The sequence below is a fragment of the Myotis nattereri genome (genome assembly GCF_964212035.1).
Source record: "Myotis nattereri genome assembly, chromosome: 5".
NCBI classification, from domain to species: Eukaryota; Metazoa; Chordata; class Mammalia; order Chiroptera; family Vespertilionidae; genus Myotis; species Myotis nattereri.
This window is the reverse complement of record NC_138080.1, coordinates 53,052,329-53,069,860: the sequence shown is the minus strand read 5'-3', so window position 1 is coordinate 53,069,860 and position 17,532 is coordinate 53,052,329. Positions and strand designations below refer to the sequence as shown.

The 17,532-nt window shown below is 48.5% G+C and overlaps 1 protein-coding gene across 2 annotated transcripts in view; it reads left to right on the top strand.

Annotated features, from left to right (window-relative positions):
- The window catches only part of FHDC1 (FH2 domain containing 1), a gene marked incomplete at both ends in the record, with an annotated part of 29,944 nt that extends 12,965 nt beyond the window's left edge, over positions 1-16,979 (top strand). The window contains 9 exons of one of the 2 annotated variants that reach the window (XM_081093286.1): positions 1,945-2,030; positions 2,117-2,217; positions 4,219-4,289; positions 4,384-4,491; positions 6,664-6,734; positions 9,267-9,384; positions 12,755-12,919; positions 14,859-15,680; positions 15,783-16,979. In XM_081093286.1, the coding sequence (XP_080949412.1) occupies positions 1,945-2,030; positions 2,117-2,217; positions 4,219-4,289; positions 4,384-4,491; positions 6,664-6,734; positions 9,267-9,384; positions 12,755-12,919; positions 14,859-15,680; positions 15,783-16,979 (2,739 nt within the window). Of the gene's footprint in view, positions 1-1,944; positions 2,031-2,116; positions 2,218-4,218; positions 4,290-4,383; positions 4,492-6,663; positions 6,735-9,266; positions 9,385-12,754; positions 12,920-14,858 lie in introns of both variants that reach the window. The other variant, XM_081093287.1, reaches the window with a different exon arrangement.
- Positions 16,980-17,532: the final 553 nt, after the last annotated feature.

The window sequence follows — 17,532 nt, the reverse complement described above, 5'->3', positions numbered from 1 at the left end:
AAACATTGTTAGCTCGTTACATAAGTGAAGGAGATTAGTCTTTGTTCAGTTACAGTTTAGCACATGTCTAATAGAAATATCGACCGAGATGACTTAGCATGACCTGTTCTTAGGCTTTGGACAGAAAACTGCTGTTATTTGCACGTGCTGCATATGAACTCTCGCTCTGCCCTGCCCATATATAGTGAATTGTGAGACCAGTTCGGAAGGGATCAGAATTCTTACCATAGCTTTCTCAGCTCAGAAACAAACCTCTGATTTGGGCTTAGCTAAAGCAGAGATTCCATCTGCCCTTTTATTTAGTAAGGCCAGAAAATTGTAAAAATCACGTTGGGGCCCTAAAGGTAGGGGAAATAGTGCCATTCTATAAATGGCCATTTTTCTGTCCGTTGGAAGAAAAAGATGTGGTCTTAAGGACCAGACTCAATTCTAGGATGTTCATCTACACTGTCGCATTGTGTATCTTCAGGGAATTGGTGTAAGTATTTCAGTTTGTGGATCTTTGCAAATACTCCCTCTGTGTTTTTGCACATCATTCCCTAATTTTTAAAGAGGCTTAAGAATCATGTTATTTTTATGGGCAGTCAGCATAATCCAGGAGGTGGAAGAGAGAAAGCTTTATGAAGACTAATAAAAAGTGGTGCATGCTCCCTGGCTGCCATTAGCTGCAAAGATGGGCTACCTATGTCTGAAGGCCCTACTTACCGTCAAGTGTTTCTGTTGGAAGACCCAGTGGATGGAGAAGGGCTGTTGCCATCAGATTGGTCCAATTTTCTGTGTGGGGAAAGCATGGCTCTCTGGTGTAGAGGGGAACTTCCTTTTCCCCTCCATCCGCACTTGCCAAGTTTTTTGGCTACATTCCTATGTCCGAACTTTTAGTTCTCGCCTACATTTGAAAGAATATTTGTGTGTTTAATAACTTCCAGCTTAATTTAAAAAAAGTTTTTTTAAATTAATTTCTAAGAGGGAAAAGGAGAGAGAGAGAGAGAGATAGAAACATCAATGATGAGAGAGAATCATTGATCCGCTCGCTCCCCCATGCCCCACACTGGGGATCGAGCTCGCAAACTGGGCTTGTGCCCTGACCAGGAATTGAACCGTGACCTCCTGGTTCATAGGTTGGTCGATGCTCAACCACTGAGCCCTGACGGCTGGGCATAGTTTAATTTTTTACAAGAAAATGCATGTTCATTGTAGACAATTTAGAAAATAAAAATAAGCAGCAGAAGAAAATATAATCATATATATATATACGGGATCCCATTGTGCATTTGCTTTTATTACCTGATTCTTTCATAGAGGGATGTCTTAGCATTGATCTTTCTGTTAAGCCATTTTCCTTTATTTCTTTCTGCTGGAGAGTAGGAGTGGACTCACCTAACATACAATAGTCCCTTCCTATAAAGTGAATATATGGGAAGGGGACTTGACCACAGAAAGATCTGCCTTAGACCTTACCCAGTCTGAGTATGTTACATCCAAAAGACTCAAAAGTAGTAAGACTGTTTTCACCTATGACTTAAGGACTGTATTATAAGGAATACTCCATCTCTTCTTCCTTCTCCCAAGCAGTGATCCCTCCCAGGTTATAACTTGGAGAAACATTTCACCCTCAGGACGGCCCCTTTTCAGTCTCCTTTTGGTAACCTTCCTGAGGATTTCAGCTCTCTGGCTTGCATGGGATTGTTTACACCCACCGAAGTGACCCGGCTCCTCTCTTTCTAATTTGTGTTGTTTGTTTGGTCTTTCTGCTTTCAAAAAGACAAAGTGGTAGATGTGACGACTTCCCTTTCTGTCTTTTCTCAGGCCTCCGCTTTTACTAGTTTGAAGGTAGCACCGAAATTCTATTTGCGTGCAGGGATTCTAGGATGCAATTTAAAATCATGTTACATTTTCATCACAAGTCATGTTTTTCTCTACCCCCTTTTCCCATTTGTCTTTTAGATAAAGAAATTAAAAACATTTAATGGCGATGTGTCCAAGCTGTCCCTGGCAGACTCCTTTCTGCACTGCTTAATTCAGGTGCCAAAGTAAGGACCACCGATCATTGTTCTTTACAGAGGAAGGTTTTTAAACACGTGACCTCAGAACTACAGTTTGACTTTTTCCTTTTCAGCTATTCGCTTCGGATTGAAGCCATGGTGCTAAAGAAGGAGTTTTTACCTTCTTGCTCTTCTCTCTACACGGATATAAGAATTCTAAGAATGGCTATACAAGGTGAGTAAATGCATGATCCTTCGTATAATTAGTTTTTATTTATTTGGGTAGCAGTTTATTTTAAAAAATGATTCGGTTGAAATTAGAAATGCAAAGTCCCATTTCTGATACACCCTAAAAAGGGAAATCGGTGTGACCAGGGATGGCATTGAAGGTTTATCTACAGTTACTTCCCCCCTAATAAATTAATTGACTAATCAATTGTTTCCTTAATCAGCACACTATCCTCCCGTAAGAGAAGCTTTCTTTCATCTCACGCTTCGGAGTCAGCCTCGCTACTTGCAGCTCACTCTTGTTCCTCTTGTAGGTTTGTTTGCTGTGTGTCGGTGGTGTGTGTGCCTTTAAATGACTGAGATACCTTCAGTTGTTAAACCAGTTTGCAAACTGAGTTTAATCAGAAGGTGCGCAAGCCCTGGGCCAGCCCAGCCCATCTCTCCTCCCATTCTCTGGCCTCGGTTGGTGTCTAGGACCCTGCTTTCCGGAAGCCGACCCCCACCCCCACTCCTTTCCTCCTGACTCCTCCTAGGAATGAATGTCAACGCGGGCTCTTTCGTCAGGGTGTCTCTGCCCCCACTGCCTCCCCTCCAGACTCCAACCACTGGTTGGCTAACTATTTTGAGAGGGGCCAGTGGCCCACGTCCATGTCTTTGAACAGCTTGCTACATTCTTGCTTACCCAGCTTGGATAGACTCCTCAGAGCTGCCCTGATGTCTCATTCCATATGGGTGGGAGCTTGGCTTTGGCCTTGGCTGACCCTGGGATTGCAGGCCCAGCCCATTTGCGTTTGCCTCCTCCTCTCGGGCAGTCTCGTGCCCTCCCTGACCCTCACATCTTCCAGCACCATCAGCGCCTCTGACTCCTTCTTGCTCATTTTCTGGATTTCATTACCGTGCAGAACTGTTTATTCCTGTTTGGTTTTCCCGTTTAGTTGCTCTGACCTGGGCTTGAAATAATGTTTTTCTCTTCAGCCCATCATAGTTTCTTCATTTAGAGAGGAGATTAAGAACGAAGATTTTTTTCTTCTTTCAACCTAGAGTTCTTTTAAAATTTTTCCCTATACCAAGGCTATTGCAGCAACTCTAACAGGGTTGTTGCTCCTGTTCGAAGAGAGATGGGAGAACATGTTTTCGTATTGAGCAGGCAAATTTGTGGGCACGGCACAAACGTTTCTTATCTGGTTACCCTTCAAAAACTGGCCTCCTTAGATAACACAATGTAGGCAGTGATCCAGCTGTAATTTTTGGAAAGTAATACCAGACTTAATGGGGAATATTAACTTAAAAATACCATAGGTGACATTTTACTCTTTGGGTATACTGTCATTTTAATCATCAAACTTTTTCAGCCTTCCAAATACATCAACAATTTTGAATAGTGTTTTTTTTTGTGTTGGTGCGTGTACAATAGATCCTGTGATTAAAGAGCTAGTTTACCAGTATATTCCAATGATAAGTTTCTTTTTAAGTCCTTAGGCCAATCCAAGTGAAATGTCTAGTTTTGAATAAAATACGAAGAGTCTCTGGGTGCCTGGCCCCTAAGGGTTGATGCTTTGCACCTTATTTACATGTCATACCAGCTTGTTTACTTTCTATCTCCTCATAGCTCATTGACTAAGCAAAATGTTGCTTGCTATTAGTTTTCACATTTCATCAATATAGTCTCAAAGGCTAGTGGATATAAATGAAAAAAAGAAACATTGCCGAGAGAAAATGTATCCCTGTAACACAGGGATAAATTCATAATTGAACTGTTTTATGATGTGTAAGTATTACTGATATTTGATTCCCAGTTCACCACCAGGATATGGATTGCCAGTGGCAAATGCTGCATCAGATCCACCATAGGATGTGCTGCTTTCTTTAATTTCAGAGTCTTTGTATGAAGTTCAGGGTCAGAGCTTGCTCCCAACACCCTTGAACTTGGATGTGGTAGCTGGTAGCTGTCTCTTCTACATTTCAGCTGGAGGCTTCTCTAAGTCACTGTGTGTGTTCTTCTTGACAGAGCTGATGTCATGTGAGGAGCTGCATTCCATATTACACTTGGTGCTACAGGCAGGAAATATCATGAATGCAGTAAGTAAAATACAAAAAAATTAAAACGTTGTATTTCTAACTGTATTGATCTGTCTAAACATATGGTTTTTTTCTTTTGATTTGTCTTCTTTAGGGAGGGTATGCCGGCAATGCAGTAGGATTTAAGCTGTCTTCTTTGCTCAAATTGGCAGACACCAAAGCAAACAAACCTGGGATGAACCTTTTGCACTTTGTTGCACAGGTATGGAAGTGGTTGTTATGGAGAGAGAATGTGGTGGATCCCCATGCTGGCCGTGACGGTTTTCCCAGGTCTAAGGTGGCGTCAGATTCAGGAAAGGGCATGGTGGGTCCCAAGAAGGTTCTCTGTGCGGAAGCACTGTCTGCAAGTACGTGAGCTGAGCTGCGCCCACGGTCCTCGGACTGGAGGGGAGGGCAGGGGTCTGGGGAGTGAGGCGAAGGGTTGATGAAGACAGATAATGAAGGATTTGGATCCTAAAGCTGAGAAATGTGGATTGCTTGCTTTAGCCGTGGGGAGCCAACTGAGATGTGTGTGCATAATGGCTTTTTGTTTTGTTGTGAGGAAAGTGTGGAGGATGGGTTGGAGTGGAGCAAGAGCTAGAACGAGGGGTACCTCTTAGTGGCAGTTGGCACGAATTCATTGTTTGGAAGAGTTGAGAATCAGAGTGACGGCCACAGGGATGGATGTTGAAACATTTCTAATGTTGAATTGACTAGATTTTTTACCAGTTTTGTGTAAACCGTGAGAGAATCAGAGCAATTACAAAGATCACTTCCATCTTTTTCCTTTGTGAAGTGTGGGTTAGCGTGCCTTGCCGTGAGCCCAGGGATTAGACTCAGAACCCTGCCTATCTCTTCCATTTTTAAAAATATTGACTTAGAGAGAGGAAGGGAGAAAGAGAAACACTGGATGTGAGGGAGAAACATCGATCGGTTGCCTCCTGCACACACCCTGACCGGGGATTGAACCTGGAACCTGGGCATGTGCCCTGACCGGGAATCGAACCCCCGGGTGCATGGGAGGACGCTCCAACCAACTGAGCCATCACTTCCATTTTTGACTGGGTCGATGTGATGCCAAAGGAACTAGTTACAAAGTGAAAAATCAGCCCAGCACAATTATCTCTTTGTTGTTAAATTATCTCAAGTAACGAATTGTTCCGGTTTGTCTTTCCTTCATTGCAAGGCCTTGTTGTTTTGACAGCAAATACAGCGACGACGTAGCTTTAGCCTGGGGAGGAAGCTGTCATGTGATTATTTCAAGTGTGAGCTTCAGATGGGGCAGAACTGAGAGAGTTGGCAGAACTGAAAGAGTTTGATTTGTCATTTATGAGCTGTAATCCCTCAGACAAGTCATTTATTATTTTTTAAAAATATATTTTTATTGACTTCGGAGAGGAAGGGAGAGAGAGAAAGAGAGAGAGAGAGAGAGAGAGAGAGAGAGAGAGAGAGAGAGAGAGAGAGAGAGAGACATCAGTGATGAGAGAGAACCATTGATTAGCTGCCTCCTGCACACCCCACACTGGGGATTGAGCCTGTAACCCAGGCATGTGACCAGGAATTGAACCGTGACCTTCTGGTTCATAGGTGGATGCCCAACCACTTAGTTATTTAAACCTAAGACCCTGGATCTCTTCATCCAGTGATGGGGATAGTGATACCTCAAAACCAGGTAACTGTGAGGGCTCACAGAGGTAATTCCATATAGTAAGCTCTCAATTATTACTATAGTCTTCCGAAGGTGGAGGCCATGTTGACCTTAGGACTAATATAAAAGCTAATTTGCAGGACATTAAAACCAGAAAATAGGTTCCTCCCCCCAGGTGTCTTGCTGGGAGGGACTCTCTGGCAGCCCTTTTAGATCCGTGTATCCAGGTGTGTCCTGCGTCCCTGCCATGTGGGGAAGTTTCCCGAGTTGTTCATTGGTCCCTTGTATAGTCTTCCTCGTACTCTGTGAACAGGTGAAGAATCCAGAGTCTCCATGGCTTGGGCACCTTCTGATTAAACTCAGGTTGCAAACTGGTTTAACTGCTGAAGGTATCTCGGTCATTCAAAGGCACACTCACAGGTATGGGTGGTATTTAAACAGGAGATATTGGATTCTCTGAGAGACGATGGGCCCTGCTAAGGCACCACCTCCTTCCCCTGAGTTTTCAGGCACATTACTTATGTTTCATGTCAGCATCAGTTGCTCAGGAAGTTAGATGTATGGTGAGAGTCCTGGCATTCTGGTAGATCTTGCTAGGAACATCGGAGCTACTGTCTCAGTGAATGGCTTTGAATGCATCAAAGGTGAAAAACGGGAAAAGTGATTTTAAGGTTCCTTTAAGCCTGGGCAAATGATTTCCTTCCAGTTCCATCTTTATAGTGAGACCAAATTCTGGTTTTGTTTCAGGAAGCCCAAAAGAATGATGCCATTCTTCTAAACTTTTCTGAAAAATTACATCATGTTCAGGAGGCTGCTAGGTAAGCAAGAAAGACTGAAAGTGAATTGTGAAGATTTAAGGTTGTGTGTTTTTTCAACTGCCTTCTTATGAAAACTGATGACTGTTTTATAACTTCTGGATTCAAGTGTGAACTTTTAAAAGTTTTGTCTTGTTGAACTTTCAGACCTTCTTTTCATTTGCTTACAGAGGTGTGTGTGTGTGTGTACACCTTTGGAATTTGGGGGTTTTGAAAAATTAATCCTTAGTTTTTTAATCTAAAAAAGACCTATTGCCATCTATTCTAATGAATATCATCTGTGTAAAAAAAAACAGGGATTAAGAACTTCAACTCCCTCCACACCCAAAAGATAGAGTTCAAACAACACAGCCTATTACCTTGGGAGCTGGTATATTGTCAGTCACACTGGCAGGGCCATCCATCACTGTTTTCGTGGTAGAATCTAACATGGTACATTTATTTTCTATTACATTAGAAGTTGGAACCATACCAAGGGCTGTGAAAGGATTTTGTCTTAAATTAGTCACTCGGCTTTACAGAGAAAGTATCTACCAAGCATGGAGCTCCATGTCTAACACTTTAATTTGCTTCTGTTCCTAATGTAGTCATGTGTTTTAATGTAGCTCTAATCTGTGTCTACATGCTAGCTCAAGTTCTGTGTTTTCAAATTTACAGTACACATCCCTGCATCAAAGCAGTAAATGTTCAAAAACTAGCTTTTTAGGGGAGAAAAAAGGTCTGATTTGTATTATTTGTCGATTTCCATGGTGTAAATACTACTATCACGGCTGATTTCAAGGTACCAATGTGGTGTTACTAAAGCACAGTTGGGAAGAGATGCCTATACCCACGTCACCTCTTGTAATCTGGCTTCAGCCCACCCCTTAATCCGCCTCATTCACTGATTTATTTGCAATAGTCTTTATTGCATAGACTCATTATCTGAGTGACTATATCCAGTTAGGACGCAAACCACATGCATAAGCACATGAACCACAGCTCTGCAGGCCAAGCCCTGTCGTTGGCCAGTGTCTCTGTGATGACTGTGAACATCTAGCCACAGATGACACCTTTCCCAAAGTGGGATGATCAGACAGTCCAAAGTGTGAACAGTTCGTAGTTCATGTTTACAGATCGCCAGATTATTCCCCCAAAAGAATGAGCATCTTTCTTATAAGATATAAACTGTTTTCGTTTTGAATTACTTGAAGGAATCTGTATGGGAATATTTATTCCTCCGACTGGTATAGAAATGTTACTAAGAGAGAAACAGAGAAATAACCATTACTTTTTTTATTTTAATCTTTACCCAAGGATATGTTATTGTTCTTTTAATGGATTTTAGAGAGAGGAAGGGATTGAGAGAGAGAAACACTGTTCAGTTGCCTCCCATATGTGCCCTGACTAGAGATCGAACTCACAACCTAGGGGTGTGCCCTGACCAGGAATTGAACCCACAGCCTTTTGGTGTATGGGATGACACTCCAACCAATGGCAGCATGAAGGCATCCTACTATATGAATTTGCTAATTGATTTTAATGGTCGTCTGTGTTTACTTTACCGGGTGACAAAAACATCATTTCTGCCCTACCGATCTGGATTTGATCTACAGTAAATAACAAAAGCCTTTGCATGATTATTAGTTTTCTGTAAAATAGAGCGCTTTCCCTGTCTGTCAGTGGCCAGCCACATGATGTCCGCTCAGTAGCTCCGTATTACCCTTAATGTCAGGATTATCAGCACACGCTGCCTTGCTATTCATGAGTTAGAACTTCTGTGTTTGTGTTTAGTGGCCAGAGGAAAATGCATCTGAGTCCTGCTAGCTTTTAGTTTTCCAATGCTTATTGCATAAAGGTGTTCAGACAAGCCCCATGGTTTTGGTTATCTCACCAGCAAGAACAGTTACGTACATTACAGCCTGTTTTCTTTGAGCCAGTGTGTGTCTTTAGGAAAGAATCTCCTCTTCAAAAAACAACATAAGCAACAACATATGCAGACCGACAGCTGTCAGAGGGCAGGGGAGTGGGGGGATTGGATGAAAGGTGAAGGGATTAGCCAAAGAACATGTATGCACAACCCATAGACACAGACAACATTGTGATGATGGCCAAAAGGGGGTGAGGGGGGGGACTGGGTGGAGGTGGGCAAAACCGGGGTGGAGGTGGGGGAGATGGGGACATCTGTAAGAGTGCCACCGAAAAAAATTAAGTAATAAATAAGTAAAAAATATAGGAGGAAACTCTAAATACAGGGGTAGGTTAATGTATTCGCAGTGGCTCCCTCCCCTTCTATTTGGTTTGTTTGCTTTTTTACAAATTTCTTTAATGTCTTCACTTAATAGTTGGACCCTTACAACTGCTTCTGCGTTCGAACTGATATGTGATAGTCAATTTGTGTTGCTTTTTTTCTTTACATTCAGTGTTTTGTATTAGCTTCAGGTGTGTCTGCCCTTCTGTTTCTAAGATTGACCAGCAGTTAGACTGGGTTGATGTACCCACGTGACACATGGCTTCCCCGTTGCCAACTGCCCGCTGTCCCCTTTCTTCTCCCAGGTTGTCTCTGGATAACACGGAGGCAGAGCTGCACTCGCTGTCTGTCAGGACACGGTCGCTGAAGGAAAACATCCGGCGGGATGATGAGCTCCGTCAGCAGATGGAAGAGTTCCTTCAGGTCTGTGGGTGAAGCAAGTCAGTGCCTCTCATTTCGTCGTTCAGCAGCTTCCCGGGGCGGGGTGCGTGTGCATGGGCGTGTTCAGGGAAGCAACAGGTTCCCATTCATATTTCCCCCCAGTCAGTAAAGGGCGTGTCTTAGGTCAGTGCCCATTCCTGGCTGGATTGTTTTTGAGCAGAAGATACTGAATGTGGCCTAAACTGCCTCAGCTAATTGTTAGGGAGCGGGCCTCTGTGTATCACTGCTCGATGTGAAATGGTATCAGGTGAGGGTGCTCACTTACCCTGGCAACTCAAGTTGCGGTTGTAAGTCGTGGTTTTGGGATTCCCGACTCCCGGTCAAACTGGTGAGTAACAGAACCACGAAGTCCCACAGAAATCGTAAAGATAACCTGAGAACCTGGACTGTTGTCCCTTCGCTTGTGTTTACTAAAGGCACAGGCTGCGTTTTGGCATGTTTTATGTTAAGAGCAGGAGAACACGGTCGCTGTGCCTATCACCACCCGAAATTCATCAGCCCAAACAGGGTGTGCCAGGAGCTGCTCGGAATAACAACAGAAAACAGCAGAGTGGACCTGTTTGTGACAGCTCACTGTGACTCACTCATCACACAGTCTGACATACTTCGTTTATCGTCCTCATTAAAAGGAAAACGTGGCACCTTTTCATGCTCCCAACCTTCAGGGAAGTGGTGTGCTGCCTTAAATGTCAGTGCTTTAGATTCGCGAGGTGGAATCCAGGTGCCCGGGCTGCCCTTGGCACCGGGAAGAAACACTGTGCTCCGGAGGCTTGTTCCAAGCGAAGCCGTGACCCGTGTGCGCGTAATGAAGCTGCAAATATGATGCGCCTCAGCTTCCATCTGCAAACAGTTGATTTCGTTTGGCTCGGTTGGGATTTTATTTTTTATTATTAAACACGGGGTCTGTGCTTTCTTTGAAATGTAAGCAGGCTCTGATTTTCCCCTTACAAGTCCACAGATTTTTCTCAAAGTGTAAGGACAAAGCAAACTGCAGCACAGAGACACCTGCCAGTGGGTAGGAAAACGCTCAGCAGGGAGCACATTCAGGCAACGGAAGCCAATCCCAAAAGTCAAGGAGAAGGCCCACGTGCAGGACATGAGAGTTCCGGTTGCCTCGTTCCTCAGTTCTTGTATTAAACATTAGTGTCGTATGCCAAATAGCCGGACAGAAAGGTCTTCCGTGAAAAGCAGCTCTTTCTTAACTGCACCTCTGTCTTAAGGCAAACTTGTTTTAACTCTAAACGCTTCTTCCTGGCGGTCATTTTTAGCTCTGTAAATAAAAATGTTCCACCCAGCTATTTATTTTTTTAAAATGCAATTTCTTTAAAGAGGGGGGTACAATTTTTGAGGGTAGGTTAGGGTCAGGCCAGCAAGGGCTTGGAAGGCCAGTCTGAAAACTCCGGCCTTTTGTGCTCTAAGCCCTGGGGAGTCGCTGGAGATTTTGGAGCAGAAAAAAATGACAGGACCACCGTTTTGCAGATCTCTTTGGGACTTTTGACCTTTTGGGTGTGTGAAAAACCAAGTAAACTGGTTTGGAACTTGGCTCCAGAGCAGACAAGTTAGAGATGGAAAGTGGAGTTTGCTACACTGCTAACCTGTTGTCATTCACGTTTTGCCAGTGTGGCTTTGGACTCTTTTGTTCCCGGCCCTGATCATGTGGGCAGGGTTCAGGAAGTAATGACTCTGAGCGTGGTGACTTGTCAGACCCATATTTGGACTATTTCACTTTCCCAAGTCCTGAGGGTGACTGCGGTGCACTGGCGTCGTTCCTTCCCCGAGTCCTCTCGGTCCCCTCACACTCCAAGGATGCGGCCTATGAGGTGCGGTAAATGCCTGTGTAGATTCTTGTCAAGAGTCCTGTTTAACTGCAGTTGAGCTGTTCTTGGCTGGCATCCATCTTCCCTTCTGTGGAAGAATGACAGGCAGGGGTATATCCTTTCGTTAATACCCTTCTCTCCATAGAGAAAAATACACCGTGAGTGCACACACTGCCTTGGGCTGCTGGCGCAGATGGTTACTTTCTCTGGTATTTGGTCTCCTAAATAGTTTTGGTTTCCTGCATCCTCTTGAGTGTGTTTGGTGTAGGAAGAGGGCTTTTCAGGGGGAGAGTGTGTTGGAGCGAGTGAGAGGGGACGCGTCTTCTCAGAACTTGTCTCTAGGTTCCGTAGCTCCAAGCAGGTCCAAGCAGGGCTTCCACTCCTCACGGGAGGGCAAGCCTGTGTCTTCACCATTTCCCAGGCCTGTCCCCCACGCGAAGAAGTCTCCAAATACATCTTTATGAAAACATGATACACATGATTTCATAAAGTAATAACTCCGTACGTCCCTTCTTCATATAAGCCTTGTAACCCAGTGGGAAAGAAAGCCGCATGAGGCTTCATGTGGTCCCCGTACTCAGTGCCCAGGGGGCTGGCTCCTCGGAGCACTCTGCTTCCTCATTTCAGCTCAACCTTTGTTGTCCCTGAGCCGCATCAGGGAGTGTGGCTGTGCCCACTTGGCCCCAGCAGATCCCTTCCTGAAAGGGTTGGAGTTCATTGGAGGAAAGCAAGCTTCTTTCCCTCCCACTTCTTGGTTGAGGCAGTAGCCTGAACCTGTAGGGGCCCTGGAGACTTTGTCCTAGAAGAATTTGGAGACCGTGGAGAAGTAAAGAGGATGGATTTGTACAGGCAGAAATTCCTAACCGTGGCTACCTATCACCATTTCCTGGGGAAGTTTTCATAAGATATGCAGGCTGGGTGCACCCCACAGCTACTCAGTGGCATGGACTGTAGACCCAGCACCCCAGCTGATGTAGATGAGCACCCCTGGCTAGGAAGCCTTTGCTGGGACCTTGGTCAAGGCACGAGGGCTTCAGTCTTGAGGGGTGACCCTGACCCTGACATGGCTCATTTGGAATTAAGTTTAACTTCCCTGCCAACAGGACAACTCATTGATAGGACAGTGACTTCTAGGGCCCTAAAGTAAACCTGGCCAGTATAACACCCAGTTTTAAGAGAAGGAAGAACATACAGAATATGAATATTAGTATTTATATAAATATTAATAAAATCAAGTGTACACCTGTGTCACTTTTTCAGTGACATTGAAGGTGAATGTTTCATTGGTGACATTCTACAGGTGAAGGCCCTTCCATCGCTTCTGTTGCTCCTAGGCCTCAGCCAGGAGCTCACCTTGCTTCCCCGAAGGTTTTGTTTGGGTTGAATTATTGTCCTTTTGGCTCTGAGCACATTGGACTCGCAATAAGCCTTCCCTTTTCCGAGACCTGAAACTGAACCCGGGAGCACCCCTCCCCTGGGCACCAGCCTGCCCGCCGACTGCTTGCCTCAGCGTGTGCTTGTCTGTCTGCCCGCAGTTTGCTGTAGAAAAGCTGACCAAACTAGAACACTGGAAACGGGAGCTCCAGGACGAGGCCCACACCCTCATAGATTTTTTCTGCGAAGACAAAGAAACCATGAAACTGGATGAGTGCCTTCAGATATTTCGAGACTTTTGCACCAAATTCAGCAAAGCAGTTAAGGTACGGCAGATGGCATCTCTGTATTTTTTGAGTGGTTCGGATTTGTATTTTTCTTCTTCCAGACCCAGCCAGCTCTCTGCCCATGGCAAGGAGATGGTTGAGCATTTATGGGGGTTCAGGAAGGTCGGGCGCCAGGCTCTCGGTCAGGATGAGGAGGAAGTGGTTCTGCCACCCCAGGCCCGAACGCTTCCGTATCATCAGGTGCCCAGCATGTGGGGACAGCGGTGGTGGGTGGTAGGTGCCAACATCTGCAACTCTGAGGCTCAGAACATTACCTACTTTAATGCCCTAAAAGCATTTTGTTAGTAAGATTTATTTATGATGGCAGTCACCATATTGAAAAGTATCTTCAAAGATCCTGAAAGTCTTTCTCAGCCCCTCCCCAGGAGAACATATCCTTTGCCAGGAGACCTTGGTCGCAGTGGGCTGACCATAGAGCCCTCTGTCACTGTTTCCAGCCCCATGGCCGTCGCCAGGGGTTGGTGCCATGGGAACCAGTCTGTCCTTGGCCAGAGCCGACTTGGAAACGCTCAGATATCTAGGGAGGGTGCTCTGCTGTCTGAGTCCACCTTGCCCTTCAGCCATCAATTCCAGTCATCTCTGAGCTCATTGCAGAAGCCAGAAAACTCTCTGGGTTGCTTGGCTTTGTAAATAAAACTTTCATTTCAATGAAAAACAAAGCACCTCACCTCCCTTCCTTTCTGGTGGTGATGAGAAACCTAATACATGTACACCATCTCTTCCTCTATATTTCAAAAGCAGATTTGCCCGTAGCTGAGTTTCTTGGAGGGGCTGGTCCAGTTTCTCTCCAGCCAGAAGTGAATAGACCAGAGTTCCTTGATTTCTCGGTCCCTCCGTCCTCCGTCCAGCTAAGCAAAGGAGGCTCAGCCTCTGGCCACGTTTACGCTCCCTTTTCCCAGCAGTGAGCTCAGCAGGGGAAGCGGTGGTGGGTGGTAGGTGCCAGATTGGCTCTTGCTGAGGCCCTCACTCCCAGTTGGAATCCTATAGGCTCTCGGGGGCACCTGTGTGATGCTCTCAAGCCCAGCCGCCCCGAGAGCAAGAGCTGGCCCCTCCCCCGGCACTGGCAGCCAGCTGGAGCCAGAGCCTCCCAGACACTTGGACAGGAATGTCTGTTTGCAGAAATGGACCTTCAAGTAAAATGTGCTACCGATAACAGATTTGGGTGGTGATTTCCACATATTTCCATGACAGGAGTACATTCAAAGTGCACAGCCAGGCAGTAAAGTGTGCTTGGTTGTGTGCATTTGTTCAGTCCCAGAGGACTGGCCACTCGGAGCAGGGTGGAAGGCGGAGGATTTGTAAGGCAAATCCTTCTCTCTGGTTGTGGGAAGGGCATGGGGCACAAGGGACCGAGCCACCCTGGCATTTCTGGTGTTTGTTTGTTTTTGTGTGTGTGGTTTTTTTTCTACCAGGGAGCAGCCAGAGAACAGAGATTTGAAAAGCCTCTCGTAATATCTTGGGTGTACATCATTTATGCATCCATACCCCCACTAGGTAGAATGTGCTGCACAGGAGTGAGTGTGTGTGTGTGTGTGTGTGTGTGTGTGTGTGTGTCCATGCAAGGACCACATGGGGTTTCCTTGGAGTTGAGGTCACAGGTATAAGTGGAGTCACAGCCCACACTGCGGGGTCAGTGCCTTGACCCGAAAGCTGGAAGTTAGGCCCAGGCATCTGATGACAACCTTAGACAGACTTTTGGGGCCAGAAGTAGTGTCTCCTCTGGTCACCCCCACGTAGCTCTGGAAGAACCCAGCCCCCCGACACAAGGGCAAACGCACAGTCTCCCCTTGATGCCCGTGGCCCAGTCTCTCCTCCACCATGTGTGTCTCACTGGGGTCTCAGGGTAGGTGGCTCTGGAATGGCACAGGGGTCCCAGGTGTCTGATGCATCTTTGGGCTTCTCTCCACCCCTCGTTCAGGACAACCACAACCGGGAGGTACAGGAGCTGAGGCAGCTGCGGCGGCTGCAGGAGCTGGAGCAGAAGCGGCATTCCTGGGCGACCGGGGAACTGGTGGGATTCGGCCGGAGCAGCAGTGAGAATGACGTGGAGCAGCTGGGCAAGAAGGGTGCGGAGGACCTGCCCCCCTTCCTGCGCCGCAGGCCCATCAGCCCCTCCTGCCGACGCCCCAACACCCGCCGCTCCCGCCTCTCCCTGGGTGCCTCCGCTGACCGGGAGCTGCTGACCTTCCTGGAGAACTCCGTGGGCAGCCCTGAGGAGGCCAACAAGTTCAACAGCTTGCCCCGGAGCAGCCCTCGGCAGGCCCGGCCCGCGTCGGCCTGGAGGGAGTCTGGGGAGCCGAGGGACCAGGGCTCTGGCCTCACACACAGACCTCAGGCCTCTGCAGGCCAAGAGGGAGCCCCCGACCCACCCTCGGCTTCCTGTGGCCAGCTCCTCGCCCCCCAGATGGAAGACTCTGCTCCGGTTTTGCTCCGAACTCGGCGTAGCGGGCTCAGCATGCTCCAGAAGAGGAACAGCGAGCCTGTGGGCCTGGCGTCTCCCTGGTCCCCTCCACTCTCGCCACTCGCTCTGGGAATTAAGGAGCACGAGCTGGTGACCGGGCTGGCCCAGTTCGACGTCCAGGGTCCCAAGGACCCAGAGGAGACACCCCAGCGGAGCCCGACCAACGTCAGTCCAGGGGAGCTGGCGTCTCCGGGGGATGGGAGCCTGCAACCCCTCGGAGGCGACACTGGTGCTGGCATTGGTGCTGGCATTGATGCTGGCAACGGTAGCCTGACGCCTGTGGATACAGGTGCCCAGGAGAGTCTCAGCGCCCAGGAGAGTCTCAGTGCCCAGGAGAGTCTCAGCGCCGCCCTGCAGGGTGACGGCGTGGCCCCTGACGAGCCCAGCATCAACCCTGAGAACAAAGACCCTGGGCCTCTGTTCTACTTCTCAGATGCCACCGACTGCTCGCTGACCTTGGACTGCTCAGAGGAAACCAATGCCAGGTCTGGGGGTGGGGAGCTGGGGGAGGCTGGCCAAGGGGATGGCTCTGTGTCCTCTGGGGCAGGGGAGGCGGATGGCAGCCAAGTGTCCTCCAACCCTCTCTCCAGCCCCCCTGGGGAGACCCCTGCTCCTGCTTCTGCAAAGACCGGGCCCAGCTGCAGGGGTGGCCTTTCCAGAGACAGGTCCTCCAAAGGGAAGGAAGTGACCACACCAAAGAGAAACTCCCTCAAGGAGGCATCCCAGGGAGCCCCCAAGCCTGGGGCTGTCCCGCGAGGCCAGGGGACGGCGCCCAAGCCCGTGCGGACCTTGACCTCCTCGGAGAGCGAGAGCATGCGCAAGGTCGTGCCCATCTCGAGGGCCAGCAGGGGCTCCTCCGGCTGGAAGCAGCCGCCTCGGGAGCCGCCCAGCGGCACCCAGGAGCCGTGGTCACGCCGGAACTCTGTGAAGGACACCTCGGACACGTCACCCAAGAGGTCCTCGAAGGGGCCTGGGGTGGTCGCCGAGGTGACCGAGGAGCAGGAGCAGAGGCCGCTGCGAGGGAGGGTCGGCTCCTGCGGCACCCGGCCGGGCAAGGAGCCCGCCCTGCAGCCCAGGGGCTCCCTCAAGAAGCCCAGCGCCAAGCCCCTCCGGAACGTCCCCAGACAGAAACCCGAGGAAAATAAGATCTGCCGCTCCAATTCCCAGGACCCCCAGAGCCCGGGAGAAGAGCCCAAGCCGCCTCCACCAACCCCCAGCGTCCCCCGTGTCCCGTCCCAGGTCCCAGGCTTTGCCCGAAACACAGTAGCCTCCTCATCTCGGTTCATGAAAACAGATTCTCTCCCGGTGACCAAGGCCCCCGGCCTCACGCGGACCGTCTCCCACCGGCAGCTGAGGATGAAGGGTGGCTCTGAGGATGCGGTCCCCAAGGACAGCGGCACCCTGCGGCGGGCCAACAGCTCCCGGGCCCCCAAAAAGTGTCCTGAGCCAGCAGAGGGGCCCGGTGCCAACATGGAGGCCTCTCTGAAGGGCAGGGGGACGGGAGAAAGGACCTCCTTCAGGCAGAAAGACTCCGGCCGGACCACACTGGGGAAAATCCTCCACCCCTTATGGAAGTGACGGGTGCCTGTACCCCCTCACCTCCTGGCACGTCATGCGGACTGACTGCTGTGAAAGGCCAACGCCGAGTGACTCTTCTACATCAAGGGAATCGACGGTGCCACCTGCTAGTGCTCCTGTCGCTGAAGGTACCCTCTGGGAGGCCTGTGGGCTGCCACCTGCAGCGCCGACTCCTGCCGTCGAGTCCCCATGCACCCCTGTCCTGGACCGGCACCTCCCGCACACACCCCCAAAGTGTGCACAGGCACCTCTACGCCAAAACAGACTCGGGCGTGTGAGATGGCATTCGTACGCAACAAGTAAACAAGGAATTCTGGCCAGTTTTTAGAAATCAGAGGCTTATTTTTCAATATAAAAATCCAGTGTTTTAGTTGGTTCCTTTTGCAGAGTGAATGGGGAAAAAAAGACAGAAGAAAAACTGCTTTGTATGAAGATGTTTTCATCTTCCCGTGTCCTTGGCCTCGGGGTTCCACCTGCCCGCACACCGACCATTGCTGGCAACTCGGCTTCGCCATGAGCCCTGGGCGTCCTGTGGTTGCACCGAGTCCGTGAG